Below are 20,341 nucleotides of genomic sequence, written 5' to 3'. Positions count from 1 at the left end.
GTGCAGTTCTGAACACCTGTGAGTCTATGGTGATTACCCCAACGGCTGCTTCACAGCCGGCTGATATGGGGCAGAATAATGAAACACAGGCAGATATTCAGGCTAGTGGGGAACAGGAAAAGGAGGCACAGAAAGTGACTCCCTTGTTTCTCTGCACACAATGTGGGGGTCCAGACCATACTGCAGAAACTTGCAAAGCAGTGGGTCATGCCAAGCCCTTGACAAGCCTGAAAAGTCGGAGACGAAGAAAAAGAAGAAGACATCAGGGGGACGAAACAGTTCCCCAAGCTCTAGAACAAGAGCAAAATTCTCTGGCTGGTGTACAGCCATCATCTCAAGTGTAGGAAGTGTTGATGTTGCCACATAGCTATGGTCAGTTTTCTTTGGACCTTGCAGTGGGTTTCTACGTCCACATCCTATATATCATGCATTCTTTGAGAAAAAGTCAATTGCTCAATTTGTGTTTTCTAAGTTCTCTATCCTCAGGTTCTGGGATCTTTGCCATGAAGGCGGCCGCTGAAAGTCTGCTGAGCTGCCTCAGGTGCATTGGACTGATCCTGTTTGATCCTGAAACCTTGTGCACCCTGTGCCACCCTAGTGCCAACCCATCACAGAAGCCTCTTCGAGATCTGATTAACATGGACACGGACTAGCATCCTCTCTTTTCCTATATGGCCTCCATAGAGACTTTGGATCCTGTGGAGCTGCTGGACAAGGACTGATTGGAGCAGTGTGATGCTGAGAGCCAGCGGACTGTTAATCATGGACTCAGAGGAATTGTTTGCTATGGTTCAGTTTTATGTATGGTAGCCATTGTGACCTCTGTGGGGAAAGTGCACGTTGTTTGGGGGTTGTGGTTTTGGGACAGAACTTTTGGGGTTCAGAATTTTCAATTGAGTAGTAAAATTTTCTTGGAATGCTCCTGCCTTTTGCACCGTATATTCCCTTGTATCTTATAAAAATTTAAATATATGAGGGTTGTTGGTTAAATTATGTTAGACTATGCTCGAGATATTTTGAGAAGGTTATTGCAAGGGGTTCAGGGTGAAACCCTGGGTAGCAAAGGCAGAATCAGACCAACATGTAGCCCTCACACCGTTACCTAAATGAAGGTCGGTGAACTTTATACAGGTTTTTTTTTTCTTTCTTTCTTTTTTCCTGTCATAGAATTGTTCACTTTTCTTTTCTTGTTTTCTTTTTAATATACTTAAAAGGGTGAGATGTTGCCATGAATTTTCCTGGTTTACTGAGCGTTCATATTAAAGGAGAAATGTGCAGTTTCTCACGCTGGTGAATTGTAAACACAGGACCATGTTTTGTAAATATTGGCAATGTTATGAATTCTTTCTCCAAGAGAAGAGGAGGTTGAATGACAGCCTCCTGGACCAATGTGGTAGGAGAGGTGGGGATACCCTTCTCCAATCCATGGTCACCTTGCCACAGGTATATAATGGCAAAATAAACTAAGACCGGGGCTTCTGCCCTGCATGCTCTGTTGGACCCAGATCTGTGTCCCCAGTCTGTTTCCTGGCTAGGCCTCCACGGTGATACAACAGGGATGACGGCGGGGACATTAGGGCCACCAGAATGACCAGTGGGGACAATTGCAGGGCCAGGATGTCCAAATCGGGACAATGGTGGGACCAGGATGGCCAACAGGGACGATGGTGGGGACATTGGGGCCACCAGAATGACCAATGAAGACAAGTGCAGGATGGCCAGGGGGCAATGGTGGGACCAGGATGGCCAACAGGGATGACGGCGGGGCCACCATGGCCCCCAGGATGGCCAGTGGGGGCCATGGTGGGGCCTATACGGTCACCGTGATGGTCAGCAGGGACCATGGTGAGGCCACCACAGCCACCAGGATGGTCAGTGGGGACAGGTGACACTCGCTCCTGGCAGTGGCTCTCGTGGCTCAAGATACACTTCTGGAGCGTGTCCAGGGTGAGGAGGCTCAGGGGCTGCAGCACCTCCAACTCCACCGGCCCCCCGCCAGCTGCTGCTGCTGCTGCCTCGCACTTGGCCTGTGGGGACGGACTGGGTCAGGGAGGGAACAGGGAGGGGGTCAGGGACAGGGGATAGGGGCAGGGGGTGAATTTGGGGGTGGGACAGGGGTGGGAGAGGGGGCAGAGTTGGGTTCGGGGTGTGGGACAGTACAGGATTTGGGAAACAGGACGGGACTCGGGGTGCAGCAGTGGGTGCAGGACAGAATTTTGGGTGCGGGACTCAGGATTTGGGGTGCAGGTCAGGATTTGGGGTGCAGGTCAGGGTTGGGGGTGCAGGTCAGAATTTGGGGTGGAGGTGGGGGACTCGTGCCCATCTCGGATCTCTCACGAGCAGCACGCGGGTGCTCTGGTTGAAGATTCCCAGGTAATTCCGGAGCACATCCCCGTGGAAGGCGGGCGTCAGGAGCCGCCGGTGCCGTGCCCAGCGCTGCCCGCCGCTCAGCAGCAGCCCCTCCCCTGGCGAGGGGACACCGGGGTCCGCCGAGGGCACCCAGGGGAGCTGACCCTGTCCCCCACCTCCCCTGTCCCCTGTGACACACCCGAATCCATCCTGGGGGCACCCAGGGGGTCTGACCCTGTCCCCCACCTCCCATGTCCCCTGTGACACACCCAAATCCATCCTGGGGGAACCCAGGGGTGATGTTTCCATCCTCCACTGCCCCTGTGACACAGCCAGATCCATCTGTGGGGCCACCCAGGGGTGCTGTGACACCCAGCTCCATTTGCAGGGCACCCAGGGGTGCTGTCCCCACCGTAGCCCCCTGCACTCACCCAGCCAGGGCTTGAGGAAGCCGTAGAAAATTTTGTCCTTGGGGGGCCACAAAAGCTGCAGGGTACAAGGACGGGGTGGGTAGGGATTCACTGGGGTGGCATCGGGTCCCCTGGGTGGGGACACTGGGGATGAGGCCACCCTGTCTGCACCCATTGACCCTCAGGTGGGGACCCTGGGATGGGGACCCTCTCTCAGCACCCATGGCCACTAAGGATGGGGGTTGGGGGAAAACCAGAGCTGGACATGGTGACACCTTTGGGTGGCCTTGGGGAACCCCATGGACAGGTTGGTGGCCACTATAGGGTGGCATTTGGCCTGGCCATGGTGACACCGCTGGGATTGGGTTGGTGGCCACTGCCTGGGCCCTGCCAGGTCTCTGTGCCAGCTGTGGTGATACTCATGGGTGGCCCTGGGGACCCATCTGGTGTCCCATGTCCTACCTGAGGCTCTGAGGAGTGGCCGGAGGGTGCTGGGGTGGAAGAGGAGCAGGACGGGCAGCCAGGGAAGCCCCCACCAGAGGCAGCCATGACAGTACCGGGCCACCAAGGTGTCCACCTGCTGGAGGCCTTGCTCCGTGCTCTGGCCCTGGGGACAACAGGGGACAGCTGTGTCACTGGGGGCACAGGTAGGCTTGGGGAGATGTGTGTGTCCTCAGAACACTGCCAGCCTTGTGGACATGTGTGTTTGTCCCCACTGTCCCCTCGCAGGTGCCACCACCTTCTCCTCGCTGTCCCCCCCAATTGCCACCACCCCATTCCTTCTGTCCCCTTGTAGGTGCCACTACCCTGTTCGCACGGTCCTCTTGCAGGTGCTGCCACCCCGTCCTCACTGTCCCCCCCGCAGGGGCCATCCCCTCTGTCCCTTGACATGTGCCACCACCCTGTCCCCCCGTCCCTCTGCTGGCACCTCCACCTCATCCTCACTGTCCTCCCAAGTGCCACCATCCCATTGCTTCTGTCCCCTCGCAGGTGCCACCACCCTGTCCCTGCTGTCCCTTTGCTGGTGCCATATAGATATATGATCAAGGGCGAGGGCTGTTCTGTTGGAAACTTTTTCAAGTATTGCTTGGAGTCGGATGATCTGATTCAACAAATAAATTGGGGTATGGTGTCCCCAGGACCCATCTTGAGCCCAGGTGACCGGCCCATAAGTTTCAATGATTTCTTCTGGGGTCCATACTTTTCCACTTTTGGGTCCCCCCTATCCCAACTATGCTTCTCTTTTTCCGGTTCGTCTTTCTCAGGTCGTCATATACTGGAACTCCCAAATTTGATTCTGATCTCTTTATGAGTAAGAAGAAGGCAGGTTTAATAATTCCTATGGTGCAACTCCCAGCCCAGTCCCCTGGCAGTTTGGTGTAAGCTGTATTTCTGCAGATCCAAAAGAATTGTTCAGGAGCCTCCCCAAAGGTACCGCTTGTTTCTGGTGGACATTCCCAATATTTGGACACTTCTCTTTACTCCCCAAAAGGGATTTATCTCTTTATCAGCACGTTCATGCAGCCCATACCCTCATGACAGATGCACCCTTTCTTTTTCTTCTCAATGGACAAGTAACGATTGGGTTCTTGGGGAATGTACTTAGGGCCTAAAGTTTTTGTTATTAAATATCTTTTACAAGCTGTTTTTCCTACTGAGGTCTTATACTCTTCCCCTACCCTCATGATGCATTCTTCTCCAATTATTTTTGACGTCAGGTCCCACTGTTCTTTCCTTCTTGCCCGATCCCTGGCCCCCCACCCCTGTGCTCTGGGCAGGTTTACGGCCCCCTCCCAGGACTGCACCAACACAACACTTACGGCACATCTGGTGTGACCCAGGGGACCGGGCTCCTCGTGGACCCTGGTGCCAGCAGCGCCTGGGGACACCCTGTAAGCTTACACCACCCCCTCTACACCTAGGCTCTTTGCACTCTGCAAGGGCCTGGGCCGCTAAGCCCTGAGAGAGGGGCCTCCCCCTTTTTCTGTGTGTCACTCACTCTCTAGTTACCTCCACACACCCGGCGGGCGCCCCTCTTTATCCCCCTTGGAGGCACCTCAAGTACTCCTTATTTCCTCTCACTTGCCCCCACTCCCAGCCAGCCCCCTCAGGAGCCCAGAACCGCGGTAGTAAGGGGTCCACAGTCGCTTTGGGGTCTGAGCTGCCGGCCCCCGTCTCACTCACACCTCACTCGCCTCCTACTCCCACCACCGGTCTCACTCACCAGTCCGGTCTCAGGTTTAACCCCCTGAGGTCAGGGTGGTAAAATGTCTCTGCCCTTTCAGGAGTCACCAGCAGGATGCAAAGAAAAACACGGAGTCTTCAGGTTTTTAGTTTTTCAAGGTCTTGCTCTTTGTTTATTAGGTCTTATCTCTCAAGCTCTTCTTGTGCCCTGCGGAGCTCCGTGCAGCAGCAGGATCACACATGAACTCCTCCTGGCTGGGAGGGTCTTGACCTCTTATACTACATATTGCGTTTCCATTATTTACAATCAATCACCAATACCCAACACCTATGCTTAGACAGGTCATATCTGCTTTGACCCTATCCAAACGTGCCACCTTCACAGCAGAAATGTCAGACAAGAAGAAGAAGAAGAAGGACAGGACCACATCCCAAATCCTCCATTTTTTCTTCTCAAGCCCACACATCCAAAATACATTCACCCCCAGGGATAAACTAACTGCTATCTACTTCACACCCTGGTGACTTTTAATTCTTCCTGCAATGTAGGTAGTCTCTCCCATGGACTGAAGTCAAAGATCATGTCTCTCTGGGCTCTGTGCCAAGGTCTACAACCCCCCTGTACAGATCCCAGAACCCCTGTACATGTTCCAAACCCCCTGCCTGGGTCGCAGACCCCTTTGACAGGGTCCCTGACCCTCCAGTGCGACCAGAGGGATGCCCTGGGCTCCCAACAGTCCGGTGCTCCTGCGTGTCGCCGCTCTCCAGCCATCCCTTGGTCCAGGTGTATCCAGCTGTGCCTGGAGGCCCGGTAGGGTGGGTGCCTGTCCCATCCTCAGTCCTCTTTGGGTGTGGCTGATCCCGGATGAGGCCCCAGCTGAAATGAATGAGGGCAGGAGAGCAGCTCCTCTGAACCCCTTCATTAAGGGTCAGCTCGAGCGGGGGCCCGAGGGGTCGCGTGCACTGCCGCCGCTCCCGGTGGTGACACGGAGGAGGAGGAGGGGTTCAGCTTTGTCTGCCGGCAGAGCTGGGACTTCTGTCCTCACGGGAGTGCACAGGAAGGCACTTTGCCCGCTCGAGGTCCAGGGTCCTTCCTCTAGTGTTGCTCCTTTGAACATAAGGTGGGACTGTAAAGATTACAAACTGGAACTGAGGGATAGTCCTATTCCTTCCTCAGCAAAAACTGTGATCTAATTTCTCTAAATACATGTTGGCTCATTTTCCTAGGGCTTTCTTCCTTTTAATGGCGCTAAATGTCTCTTAATTTGCATGAAGGCTTGGATGTCACTTCCCTCTTCATGGTCACAGGTGCCATCTTTGGGAACAGCAGAGGCAATTCAAGGAGTTGAACAAACAGGAGGGAACACGAGAACACGATGACCAGCAATTAACTGGTCACCAACCCCATCACCCTGGAAATGTAGGAACTTACACTTGGAACTCGTTTTCTACATCCCACACTGGCCAAGTTTGGTCACAGGAAGCAGGTCTGCTCTCTCTCTGCTGGGATGGGAGGCCACCTCACCCCACTGGAGCAGGGGACCAGCTGTACCCCGTGTCCCCAGCATGCCAAGCCTGGTCACAGAAGGCCAGGGCTACCCACTGGGGTCTCAGATATGGTCTGCCTTCCCCTCCTCTACCCAGGAAGATCATTTGGGCATCATTTTTGCTCACCAAAATGATCAGAGTAGTGGTATTTCACCGAAGGCTGCGACACCAGCAGGAGGTCATCCCACACTGTTGAGAGTGCACCAGGCTTGACAGGGTCTTCTTTCCCCACTGATTCTGCCAAGCCCCTTCCCTTGGCTGTGGTTTTATTGGATAGTAGGTAGGGGCTGTGGGAATCTCATTCTTCCATCCAGGTGCATGAGTAATTAGATGATGAGGCATTTGGCTATTTATTGAGCATATATTTACCTATATGGTCCCCCTTCAAGTGTAGGTGGCCTGTCCACCTTGGTCAGATTCAGAATAATTTGGTCCTGATTAAGGGTTGAACATAGATGGCCTGTCCTGACTGCTTTCCTCACTTCTGTCTGTAAATTATATTTCCTCCCGAGGCAGGTCTGGTTGTTAGAACCTTGTACACCTCAGGGTACCTGGCCAAACCCTCCCATTGGGTGTAAAGATGGAATCCCTCATTAATTTCTACCTAACAGTTACAAAATTCCAACCTCACTAAATCAGTCTTCTCTCCAGCATTTTAGAGGTGGAGAGAAGGCTGATTTTAGAGGGTATAGGTGTAAAATTTGAGGCCAGGATTTTCTTCAAATCCGAAGGATCAGATTATGCAGCCATTCATACACGGAGTGATTGTATCGACTGCACCATTGTGCAAATTTGTAGGTCTGACTTGAGGCAGACTCAAGCTCCACATAAACAGAAAGAAATAGTATAAAACTAAAATCAAGAATGAGAGAAAAGTCAGGGAAGACTCCTCGATAACTGCTGGCATCAGTCAAGGGGCTGAACCTCTCTTCTTCCCTATAAGGATGTCTGTTGGGTAAGAATCGTACTTGATGCACACTAATTGTTTCATTGGGGATTAGAGCTTGTCTCTGTATTCATTTGAGTGCAATTTTACACTCAGATACTATCACTGACACTCCTTGGACCTTAACCTGTCATGATTTAATATTAATAAATTAACATTAATTTAATAATAATTATTAATATTAATTATAGATTTATGATTATAAAATTAATAATTTATGTTATACCATAAACTGTGAGTGAAAAGTGTGAGTCTTTCCTAAGTGCTGGCAGTCACTGGCAGCAGGGAACACACTCTTATTTATAAAGGGGTAGAGCTGGGAATCCTTGGCTTGTCAGTGTCACAGTGGAATCCTTGGTTTGTCAGTGACACAATGAAATCCTTGGATTTTCAGTGACACAATGGAATCCTTGGATTTTCAGTGTCACAGTGGAATCCTTGGATTTTCAGTGTCACAGTGGAATCCTTGGTTTGTCAGAGTCACAATGGAATCCTTGGATTTTCAGTGTCACAGTGGAATCCTTGGATTTTCAGTGTCACAGTGAAATCCTTGGTTTGTCAGAGTCACAATGGAATCCTTGGATTTTCAGTGTCACAGTGGAATCCTTGGTTTGTCAGTGTCACAGTGGAATCCTTGGTTTGTCAGAGTCACAATGGAATCCTTGCCTCCATGCAGCCTTGCCTGTTGGTTCAATCATCTTCCATCATGTCACAATGATCTCCTTGGTTTGAAAGAGCTCCACTATGATACAAAGGCCCTTTGGTTCCATGAGGTTCCACAGCATGACCAGAGTCTCCTGGGCCCATTTTTTTTCCCTGCTGTGTCACTGTGGCCCCTTTCTTCCACAAGAGCCCGCAGTGTCACGGTGGCCCCTTGGTTCCACGAGTGGGTGGTCTGGAGCTCTGGTACCCTCAGCAGCTGGAGGGACACCGTGACAGATCAGCCAGGCCTCTCAGCTCCCTTCTGCTCCTCAGCAGGCTCCTGAGCAGCTCCACTCCGAGCACAGAACTGCAGGAGCTCAGCACCCAGGTAACCTGTGCAGGGCATCCTCTTCTCCAGGGACACACAACACCACCTTCAGCTGCAGCTTGGAGCCCCAAGTGCTTCCCTCTGCCAGCAGCATCCACTGCTGCCATGTCCTGCCCAGGGCTGCTGCTGCACCCTGAGGCCAAGGCTGGCTCTGGTGTCTCCTGATGAGGTTTTCCCCATTCTCTCCTGGAAAACTCGGACCAGAAGCAGTTTGGTGACACCTCAAATTCCCATTTCTTGTCTCAGGGACAAGCTCTGGCCTCGAGCGGTGAAATCGCACAACAGCTCGCCGGAGCCTCATTGTGCCAGTGAAAAACTGAATCTAATCTTCTGCTGAAAAACTCTTTATTCCAGAATGATGGCTGGCAGGTGGTGAGGAAGAGGAGAGCTCCTGGCTGGTCCCTGCACAGCTCTCCACGTCCTCCTGCTGGTGCTGTTGGTCTTGGGCCAGCTGCAGATGCAGTGGGCACACCTGAAAGAGGCCCAGAGGCCCAGCTCAGACAAACCCACACTTGAGGAGCACCCGCAGCCCCACGGCACAGGCTGTGCCCCCACACAGCCCCCACTCCAGCCCTGGCAAACCCTTTGTCCGTGTCGGAGGGGAAGGAAGAGGCTCCCAGACTGGCCCTGAGCAGATCTCAGCGCACTGACCCCTTCTCCACAGGCTGTGCCTCAGCAGGAGGCTGCTGCTTACACAAGGCTCTGAAGAACTCTTCTACTCGAGCTCCTTGGAAGCCCCACGCACAGAGAGCAAACTCTCCCGACACCTACAGCCCTTCCAGCTCCTCCACTGATGTTCTGCCTGCACACAGGGTGGGAGAAGGGGTCACATGGAGCAAAAGGACCCCTGGATGTCAAGGCAAGGAGATGTCTCTTCAGAGACCCTTAATTGCACCAGAGGACATTGGGGGCATGAAGCTCTTGCTGTGGGCTCTGAAAGAGAGTCAAGTGTGGGGCGAGGAGGGAGGCACCCCAGTGAAGTGCATTTGTGAAGGCCAAGAGAGAGAAAATACAAGTGTGTGCCCATGTCAGAGTCCAGGGCATCTCTCTGACTACCCTGGAGGGTCTGCGACCCCAGCAGAGGGGTCTGGGACCCGAGCAGGAGGTTTGGAACCTCTACAAGGGGGTTGGAAACCTTGGCACAGAGTGAAAGAGGAATTACAAGTCTCAAGAGTGTGAAATGAGTAGTAGTTGGTTTATCACAGGGTGAAAAGGCAGAATTTGGGATTTCTTAGAATGGAGGCTGGAGAGCCAAGATGGAGGAATCAGGGCGTGGACCTGTTCTTCTTCCTTCTTGTTCTTGCCCTCCATCTTCTGCAGTGCAGGGTCACAAGGGATTGGTTTAGAGTGACATGGTTAGGGTAGGTGATAGGTATTGGCAATTAGTTGTAAATAGAGAATGCATTGTGGACCATGGTTGGGTCAGAGGAATGGTACAAAAGGGTTAGACCTCCTGACCAGAGGGGAGCTGCCACGAGTTCTCTGCTGCAGCAGGAACCTTGGCAGAGCACAGAGAGAACTGTGAGATGAGAAAGAATAAACAACCTTGGAAAACCAGAACTGGTGACTCCTGACTCTTCTTCTGCTTCTGGCGCCAGGTGTTTCAGAGGGCAAAAGACACTTTACCACCGAATCTCGGAGACAAGAATCCGAGATGCCCTCAGTGGGGAGAGGGAGAGGGAAGGAAACAAGCAGAGCACCTCAAAGTGCTGCTTGGGGAAAAGTGTCGTGTTGCAGAGGAGCCTGAGGCTTTGCAGAGGCAGGGAAAGCCCATTTTACCTGCCCAAGATTCCTGCTGGGCTCAGCGTTGAGTTCCCTCCACTCTGTCTTCTTTTCTGGTGATGCAAGCAGACTCAGCACACATTCCAGGCCTTTCCTTGAGTGCTGTGACAGCCGCTCCCCTTCTGCTCCAGGAGCCTGCTGGGTATTCAGAGAGGAGATGTGTTGTGGTGTGGATTTTCTGCTTTAAGTTTTCAAGCTAGCTTTATATTTAATTTGTGTGTTATGATTTAAATTATACATGTTATATGTCATTTCTCTGTGTCCCTGCCTCTGTTTCTAGAACCTTCCTTGCCAATCTTCCCTAACTTGATATATCATTTGCTGTTTCATATCATTACACTGCTTTTGCTATTCCCATTGGATTTAGTTCTGTATTCCCTGCCCTAGACTCTTCCCTGAGTGCATTCTCATTGGTTGTTTGCTTTGTATCGCCCCGTCTATAAAACCCACGGTGGGACCATGTGCTCCCTGTCCTTGGGGTCCAGCTTTTAGTTGTTATGCTTCAGTTATACCTGTAATAAATCTCCTTAGTTTACCCCAAGACCTGTCTCGCCTCTGATACACCTCTGAGCCCCAAAAGCAACTGCCGAGACCACCGAAGTCCAGAGCGGGGAGGAAACGTCTCCCCGGGGGGAAATGTGTCGCATCCCGATGCTGCCTTGTGCGTCCTGGAAAACGCACACCGCAACAGAGATGATTCCATTCTTTGAAAGCATCACAAAACTGTCCCTCAGAACTCTCCCTCTCTGGAGGCATGCTGCGAGCACCAGCAGTGCAGCTGCTGTTCAGCCCTGGGGACAAAGCTCTGCTCAGTTCAGTCCATCACTGGGCTCAGCTGCTGCGTTCCTTCCTGCACCAAATCCAAACCACCACGTGTTGCCTGCCCTTGCCCAGGCACGGGAGAAGCAGCTCCCCATGCCCAGCTCTTGGAGTGGAGCTGATTTTAGCAGCAAGCTCCAGAGCTGTGTCAGTCGTTGCGGGTGTGCCAGGAAACCTTCCTGCAGGCCAGTGGCCACTGGCTGGAGTCAGCCAGACAAGGCTGCTTTGCCCAAGCAGGCCATGGACTGACAGGGATATATATTCCCACCTCTGGATGGGAAATAGCACTGGAATCCTTCAGGGGCATTTGAGTGGATTGAAGATCAATCCCAGTGCCTACCTGCAGACAGCTCTGGTCCGTGACCCTGCCGGGAGCTGTTCTCTGCAGGATGATTGATTTTTTCCTTAGACTCCCTTTGGACATTTCACTCTTGGCAAGGGCAGCACTCAGGGCTTGAGCCTTCTTTCTCCATTCAAGTTCTCCATTTTCCCTCTGCTTCAAAGTAGCAGCCACAAGCTCCAGCTCTTCCTTCATGGCTTCCCTCTCAGCTTCTCTTCTCATTTGGTTTACTTCCTTCCTTTTCAAGGAAGATGCTTGCATTGAATTCTTCTTTTCCAGCATTCTTATCTGCTCCTGGTACAACCTGATTTCCCTCTCCCTTTCTGACAGGTCGGCAGTCATGCCAGCGAGATGGCCCTGCAAAGCTTTGGCCTCTGCTGCCTCTTGCTGGAGCATCTCCATTTCCTTTTCCTGTGATTCCAGTTTTTCTTTTTTAATTTGAAAGATGGATATGATGGTCTGGAGTTCTTCTTGAAGGGCACAATTCCTTTCTATGGCTGAGTTTGCTCGGGTTTCAGAGGCTGTGGCTGATTCTTCCAGAAGTTGGATCCGACACTCCAGTTTTTCTTGATTTGCCTGCAGACTGTCCCGTTCGTGCTCCAAAACAGGGAGAAGAAGAGTCAGTGATTGTGTCTCTCTTTGCTTTTCAGCACGGGCTGCCCCTCCTCTCCCTGCCTCTCGGGATGCTGCAGATCTTTCCCGGGCCCCCCTTGTTGCTGCATCTTTGCCAGCTCCCTCAGCCTGTCCCAGGTCCCTTCCTGCCCTTCCCCAACCTCTTGGAGCCTTGCTCAGGTGTTCCTTTGGGGAGGAACAGAGCTGCAGGTGTGGGCACTGAGAGCTGCAGCTCCAAGGGCAGAAAGCTCCAGCAGGGAGGCAAGTCAGCAGCCTCAGGCCTGACTGGGTTTGACATGGCTGTGACATCTTTTCCTCCCTGTTCCAAAGAATGCAGTGAGGAAAGTGTAACTGGAGAAAGGAGCTCCTTGGAGAGAGTGAGAGAAGGCCCCCAAACAGCAAAGAAATGGCCCCTCATGGTATCTGCCACTCTCACCAGCACATCCTTCCTTTCCTTCTCCATGCTCTCCAGTTTGCTCTGCAGACATGCCACCTCCTGGTGAAGGGTCATGGCCTCTTCCTTTCTTGCAGTGGCCTCTTCCCTCAGGGCAGTTTCTAGAGAGTTCTTGCGTTCTGCCCTCTCTATGGCTGCACCAGGGAGGGGGGAGAAGGGGCAAAGCAAAGCAAAGGCAAACTGATGTGCATCCTGCATCTCTGCCTGGCTGTGTTTGCCGGGCCCTGAGCCCACAAGGGCTCCCACAGCTGACAGGAATGAGGGAAACTTCTGGGCAGAGGAAAAAAAAAACAAATGAAAAGGGCAGGGTTGAGAGGAAGAGGAAAGTGTGTTTGCTTTTAGGCTTATGCAGAGCAGGCAGTCAAAGAGAGAGAGAGGAGCTGGGGGGAGCCTGTCCAGCCCTGGCACAGAGAGCCAAGAGCCTGGAGGCTCTGGGCTGGCCTGGAGTTTGGAGGAGTCAAGGCAAGGAATCGTCCAGCTGCAGTTCCTCGGCAGAGGGACGGCACCTGAAAGGCAGCAGCTCTGCAGGTGCTCACTGGTGGCACAGCCAGGTGCACTGCCAGCCACGGGGTCTGCCTCCAAAAAAAGCTTTCAGTGGCCCTGCTTGGGATAAGTCTGCTGGTGGTTTTTCTCCTCCGCCATCTCAGGGCACTGCAGTTTTGCTCTGCGTGGCACCAGAGATCCCCAGTGGTGAGAAATGGGGCAGTGGGAGAGGAGAGGAGAGGAGAGGAGAGGAGAGGAGAGGAGAGGAGAGGAGAGGAGAGGAGAGGAGAGGAGAGGAGAGGAGAGGAGAGGAGAGGAGAGGAGAGGAGAGGAGAGGAGAGGAGAGGAGAGGAGAGGAGAGGAGAGGAGAGGAGAGGAGAGGCTGTACCTTCCTGTCTTTCAGCCAGCTGTTTTTGCAGCTCCTGATTGCAGGCACACAAATAGTCCCTCTGAGCCTGCGTCGTGCTCAGCTGCAGCTTCAAGGCCTGAATCTTCTTCCTTGCATCATTCTGGGAGAAGTAAGAGGAGCAGAATCACCTCACGGGGCCACTGCTGGCAGGAGACAAAGGGCTACAAACACTAAGGCAGAAATCGCCCAGGTGGGAGAGGGCAGCTGGACAGAAGTGGTAGATATGACTCTGATCCTCCTGCCTCCCCCGGCAAACCCCCTCCAAGGACTGCCACCCAGGCTGGCATTGGTGCTCTGCCTGCCCAGCAGTGGGACAGGATTTCTGGGTGCACTGGGCACACGTTACCAGGTCCTTCTGGGAATGCTCCAGGTGCTGCCACAGGTCTTGCAGGGCTGCTTCCACTGTGTCCACCGTGAGCTCTGCGGGGTCATCCCTGGCCTGAGAAGCAGTTAGGCCCACAACATGACCCTCTTCTGAAAAGAGAAGCCGTTCTGGTTCAAGATTCAGTGCCAGGGTGTACAACAGACCAAGCCTCTTCCTGGCCAGAGGGTGGCAGTGCCTTTGTCACTGTCCCAGAGCCGCCCTTGCAGCAGGGCCTGTGTCACATCATTCATTTGATGACCACTGGTGCCAGCACTGCCCCAGGGACAGCTGCACGGGCCCTGTGGCTCGACAGGGCTCGGGCCCTTTTCCCTCCTGGTGCTGATCATTTCTCCCTGTCCAAACACAGACCTGTGACCCTGCAGGGCTGTCAGGCTGCCAGGACTTGCCAAGGCTGGGGCCAGCCTAAAGGCTGAAAGGCTGAGCCTGTCACCCCAGGCTGACCATGGCCGCTGGTCACTCCCCCTGTTCTCCCACAGCCTCTGCACCTCTGCCAGCCCAGCCCTGCCACGCTTGCCTGAGCTGCGAGTGACCAAGTGGCTGCTGTCCCTGACCATGCGGTGGACAGCCAGGAGCAGTCTGTCCAGCTGGCACTGGGCTGTGCGGTGGGCACCGCTGGCCTGCTGGTGCTGTGTGGCCAAGGCCTCTGCTCTGTCCTCGGAGCTGCGGAGCCTCAGACGCAGCTGCGAGACCTCGGCCTGCAGCAGCTGCACCGCGTCCCTGCAGCGCCGTTCGCCTGCCCGGGACTCCTGCAGCTCCTGCAGCAGCTGCTCCTCTCGAGTTGCCTGGGCAGCATCCTTCTGCTGCACTGCTTCCTGCAGGGAGCGGATCTGCAACAGGGATGCACACAGCCTCAGGGGCAGGGCTGCTGCTGGGGCAGCAGAGCAGCAGGAGGGTGAGGAATGGGGGAGAAATGACTTCAAGCAAAAAACTGTGGATTTCATGTTTGAGATGTTTTGGTTTGTGAAATTTCCCAGGCGCTTTGCTCTACACAAAAAGAAATGTTTTGCTAACTGTATCTATGTTATTCCTTCCTTTTAGAGGAGGGACTTCTTGATGGCCCTCTGGCTTGACCAGTGTGGTTGAAGAGGTGTTTACTTTGCCACCCAATCATATTGGTCTCTGTAAATAGTAGATAAAGAAATCACATTTTGAATAAACACCTTTTTCCAGCCTTCTGAGAATTCACGGCATCTGTGTGGTTCATTTCATGTCCTACAGCAACAAAAAACCACACTGGACACAGAAGGGGCAAAGCCAAGGATTCCAACGGGGACAAAGACCAAACAAAGCAAGGGAGGCAATGGGCATCCTTGGTGGGGCAGCTCAAACACGGGATGGACTGGCTGTGCTGGAAGAGCCCTCCCCAGCCTGCCATAACCACGCCTGTGTTCCCCACATTGCTCAGTGCCCAGCCCAGGCACCAACTCCACTGCTAAGAGGGATGGAGGAGCTCCAAAGGAGTCTGCCCCTGCTTCTCCTCTGAGAGTTCCTGTTGCAGGACAGAACGGGGAAAAACCTCATCAGGAGACACCAGAGCCAGCCTTGGCCCCAGGGCGCAGCAGCAGCCCCGGGCAGGACACGGCAGCAGTGGATGCTGCTGGCAGAAGGAAGCACTTGGGGCTCCAAGCTGCAGCCGAAGGTGGTGTTGTGTGTCCCTGGAGAAGAGGATGCCCTGCACAGGTTACCTGGATGCTGAGCTCCTGCAGTTCTCCTATGCGGTCTGAGAGGAGCTGCTCACCCCGGTGAAAAGCAGAATGGAGCTGAGACACCTGCTTGACCCAGGCCAGGTTGTTTCCTTCCAGGTTTCTGAGGCTCCATTCCTTCCCCTTCAGAGTTAGAGTTGGCCTGCAGAGCAAGGCAACAGATGGCCAGGAGAGACTTTGGTGTCCCTTGGGCTCCTCAGAGGGGAATCTGGCTCAGATCAGAGATCACAGGTTTAAGATTGTTCTGCCCAGCAAAGCAATCAGGATGCCAGGCTGACCCAGCTCCCAAAGGGTTCGAGGTACCAGACCCAAGGTGGAGCTGATGGATGTGTCCAGCTCCTTACACTGCAGCTTGGGCAGGGTTAAGACACCAACCTAACAACACAACAGCCCTTAGAGGGAAAGAGCTACTCCAAAAGCCTTTGTCCTCAGGTGTGAAAAAGGCATATTATATGGCTCTATGCAGATATTTATGTATTATGCTAGATTGAAAAGTTATTAAAGTATTAAGTATTAACATTTGAATAATATAGTGAATGGAGTTTTGTAATTAACATTAAGCTTTAGTAATCAAAAATAAAAAAAACCTATGCGTGTGAGATTTTTTAGCTCAAGAGAAAGAGAAGATAACCAGGAAATTCTTTGCACAGAGATAACAATTGCAGAAACCCCTAAATTTTCCAGAGGAAAGAGATTTATGGCTTCCTAATCAACAGAAACAACCTCTTCAAGCCTGACTTAGACTCAAAGGTGCCTGGGGGATTAGCAGAAAGTTTTTGACAAGTACCAGGCAAAATCTCTTGTGTTAAACAAAATATGCATAATCATGGGGTGACTCCTCTTAAGGGGTAAATTCTCTTTTAATGTTGTCCTTCTCCTGCTGACTTTTGTTTATGGAGAGGGGACCCAGCCCGGGCTGTAACTCTTTGCTATTATTGTCTCATAATTTGTCCTAACTCTAAATTGTTTAACCTTTATTATTATATTTGTATTACTATTTTTTATATAACCATTTCTTAATTTTATTAAATTTTCATAAATTTCAAAAGCGAGTGATTGGCGTTTATTACATCAGGGAAACTGAGGGCTCCAAAGAAATGAAGCACAACCTCCAGGGAATGAAACACATCAGCACGGACAGTTCAGAACTCTGCCACTCAGGAAATGCTGGCAGGTGCAAAGCTCAGAGAGAGGGAATCCATTCATCACAAGGCAGCGTCCCACAGGATTTCATTTACCTGCCTTTTTCCCTCTCCAGAGCCTCACTGCCATCTTGCTGAGCTTTGTGCACAATCGGTTTCTGGCACTCTCTGAAGGCTGCCAGCCGAGCTGTCAACTCTTCCACCTCAAGTCAAACAGAGCAAAGCAGTCAGAGGCTACAGCCTGTCCCTGTCAGCCACAGCAGACACTGTGAGCAAAGGCAAAGGACAACTTTCCATTTGTCCCCGTCATTATTGTTTTAAGGGTGGCACGATAATAACGACACGACTCTCAGCTTATTACAGCAAGTGGAGAGCAATCTTGGTTCTTCAAAACCCTCTTTTTATGCAGTGTTTTGGTACAATGAAAATGACCGGTCATTTAGAGCCTACACCTCTTTGTAAACATCTTTGCCACTGAACAGGTTAGAAAAACACCACCTGCTAACTGTTTTTCACCTCCCAAGGATTGTTTGGGTTCCTCCTTTGGATTTTCCCAGGCCAGAATGAGAGAGTTGCTCTCTTGTCTTTTTAGCAAGTGCCCAAAGCCTAAAATCTGAGCACTGTCAGTTCCCACATGTCCCTGTCCTGAAAGGACCAGGCTCACACTGGATATGGACAACTTGTTTTGAACTCTCGTTGGGTCACCAAGGGCACCTGGAAAAGCACCTCAAAAGCCAGGCCAGCAGGAAGGGGCCAGCAGAAATCCATGCTGGTGCTTGCTGCTCAAGAGCCCAGAGGACCAACCCTGCTGTCCAGGCCAGCAGCTGAGATCCAGCAGATCCCTAAGTGTCCTTCAGAGCAGCTGCCACGCTCACAGCGTGAGGCAGCCCCAGGGATCACCCCCTGAGCTGCTGCTCTGCCATGGCAAGGCCAGAAGGGCACAGAGCACCTGCTGGATGGCTGCGGTGCCACTGCTGTTCCACTCACCTGCTTTTGCAGAGCCTCCCTCTGCTCAAGGAAGCGATTCATTTCCTCTTTGATGCCTGCTAGCTGGAGATTGCTTGAGTCCTGCCTGGCAGCAAGCTTTTCTCTCGGGGTCTGCAGGAACAGGCAAGAAAAGAGCACAAATGACCAAGAAGGAGCAGGGAAGAAGGCCCCAGAGAGCTGGGGAAAGCAGCAAGCAGAGACACTGCTCCCCTGAAGGCAAAACTCTGCTGAGGGGGTGGTCTCCATCTGCGCCTTGGCATGAGCAGCGTGGGCCATGGCAAGTGCCAATATCCAGGGGTTGTTGGCAGCAGCAAGGTTAAAAGTCAATGTCCAAAGGCCACTGGCCTTTGCTGAGTCCAAACCCCAATGTCCAAAGGCCACTGGCCTTTGCTGAGTCCAAACCCCAATGTCCAAAGGCCACTGGCCTTTTCTGATCCAAACCCTGATGTCCAAGGGTCTTTGGCCTTTGCAAGGTCCAAACCCTGATGTCCAAGGGTCTTTGGCCTTTGCAAGGTCCAAACCTCAACGTCCAAGAGCTGATGGCAGCTGCAGAGTCCAAATCCCAAACATTCCGTGGGCTGTTGACGGTTGCCAGGGTCCAAGCCCCAACATTCCAGGGGCTCTGGGAGAGCCCTTCCCCTGGCTCTGCCCCCATCCCAGCTCCCTGCTGGCCCTGGCACTTGCCCTGGCACCCCCCTGTCCCCACAGCTCCTGCCAGGAGCTCCAAGCTGCAGCTCCAGACAGCGTCAGTTTTACAGATCAGCATTGCCAGGACAGCAGGGTTTCACCCACATGCTCCTTAGGGATGCACTCAGTTCCTGAGCCACAGGAGTTCTTGTGTCTTCCCTGACAAAGGGGAGACGTAAGAAGAAGCCTAAGAAGGTTCTTACTGGTTAAAGAGATTCATGGAAAGGAAAACTTTGGGTTTAGAATAGCCACGTGAGGAGGAAAAATGGTGGGTTAGTGTAATAAACACCAATCACTCGCTTTTGGGATTTTTGGAAATTTAATAAAAATAAAAATGGTTATTAAAAAAAAAGTAATACAAATACAATAATAAAAGTTAAACAATTTAGAGTAGGACAATTTATGAGACAATAATAGCAAAAGAAGGTAGCCCGGGCCACAGCCCCTCCCACTTCCAGACAAAGGCTAGTCAGGAGAAGGGCACCTAGAGAGAAATCTCTCTCTTTTTCAGGAACCTCCTCATGACTATGCATATTTTATTTAAAACAATCGTTTTCAGCTGTTACTTGTCTTTCAATTCTTTAGCATCTGCGAGTCTGGTTTAAGTCCTTGAAGAGGTTGCTTCTGTTGATAAGGAAGCCATAAATTCTTCTTCACTAGAAGATTTAGGAGTTCTTGTAACTGTTATCTCTGTGCAAAGAATTTCTTCTCTCTTTCTTGAGCTAAAAAGAATATCTCACACACATAGCTTCTATTTTAATTACTAAAGCTCAATGTTAATTACAAAACTACATTCACTATATTATTCAAATGTTAATACAGCATAACTTTTCTACCTAGCATATCATATATAGTAAATATCTGCGTAGAGCCACACAATATGCCTTTTTCACAGTTAGGATCTTTTGAAATTTCCATGGTGCAAAGAGCTGTAATGTTTAAGGCTCATAAAAATAGATTTAGAATCCTGAGACATCCAAGAGTGGATTTTTCTTTTCTCTCTTTGGCAATATAACAGATCTAGGCAGAAGCAAAGTCTTGCTGACTACATTTTTTTGGTTTAGGGCAGATTTAGGGAGGAAATTTCTGAAGGGCTCTTTTTAGAATGCAAATTCAAGTAGCCCCTCCCCTCTGTGGTTTGGGAGACAAAAGTTGCTTTCAAGAAAAATGGAAAAACCTATTTATTTAATAAGCAAAGTACTCACAAACATGGAAAAATGAATACTATTAAACAATGGAACATTTCATTGTTTTGAAGAGATAGCAAATTCAGAGATAATCTTTTTTTGTGAGGTATAGCTCGGTTTGCTCAGTCTCTTATCAGACTTTTTGCACTGGAAAATGTTGCATCTCAGGCACTGATGGGTCACAGGTGTGAGCTCCTGATGTTTTTTTGGCTTTTCAGTCCAGAACAGGTTTGAACAGTTCCAGGAAAAAAGACACAGTCTTGGGAAAACTTTCTTTGCCATAGCTAATGAGGAAAACCAGTGAAAAAGAAAAAACCTCCCCTTTATTTTCTTCTGCTGCCTGCGTTGCAGACAACACAGTCTGTGAGAAGGAATGGGAGGGAGCGAGTGCAGTTTCTGCAAACAAACTGTGCTTTTTCTCCTTCTTTCTCTGCTCTGGGAACCAGCCTTAGAGGTGCAGAACTTTATATTTTTTATATATATTTTTCACTGTCATCTCTGAGAGTGCTCCTGGGAGCCCCAGGGAGGATTTTTGCCCCCATTCCATGGCAATCCTTTCCTGAGCAGTGCACAAACCCTCTGGGGAAGAGCAGAGCTGCACCTGCCTCCTCCAGGGCCCCTCTCTGTGTCAGGCAGAGCTCACCCAAGCAGGTGATTTTTTTTTTTAAATTTTTTTTCTATTTTTGTTTTTTTGTGGATTTCTGGGGGGTATTTTGAGGGATGTTTTGGGGATTTTTTGGGGATTTTTGGGGGGGTTTTAGGGTTTGGGGGAGATTTTTGAGGGATTTTTTTGGGGATTTTTTGGGGATTTTTTGGAAGGGTTTGGGGATTTTGGCGGGATTTTTTGTGGATTTTTTTGCGATTTTTGTGGATTTTTTTGATTT

The 20,341-nt window shown here is 51.3% G+C and overlaps 1 protein-coding gene across 1 annotated transcript in view; it reads right to left on the bottom strand.

The window, feature by feature from the left end:
• LOC134562224 (cytochrome P450 4F4-like) overlaps positions 1–17,625 on the bottom strand; it is a 29,931-nt gene extending 12,306 nt beyond the window's left edge. The window contains 11 exon segments of the mRNA XM_063419647.1: positions 1,893–2,027; positions 2,338–2,465; positions 2,781–2,823; positions 2,825–2,835; positions 3,222–3,366; positions 12,457–12,608; positions 13,346–13,466; positions 13,713–13,805; positions 14,303–14,578; positions 15,758–15,829; positions 17,584–17,625. Coding sequence (XP_063275717.1) covers positions 1,893–2,027; positions 2,338–2,465; positions 2,781–2,823; positions 2,825–2,835; positions 3,222–3,366; positions 12,457–12,608; positions 13,346–13,466; positions 13,713–13,805; positions 14,303–14,578; positions 15,758–15,829; positions 17,584–17,625 — 1,218 coding nt within the window.
• Between the last annotated feature and the right edge of the window lie 2,716 nt (positions 17,626–20,341).

This window comes from Prinia subflava, chromosome 26 (assembly GCF_021018805.1).
Source record: "Prinia subflava isolate CZ2003 ecotype Zambia chromosome 26, Cam_Psub_1.2, whole genome shotgun sequence".
Lineage (NCBI taxonomy): Eukaryota > Metazoa > Chordata > Aves > Passeriformes > Cisticolidae > Prinia > Prinia subflava.
The sequence above is the reverse complement of the archived record's forward strand: the minus strand, read 5'-3'. Positions and strand labels throughout refer to the sequence as shown.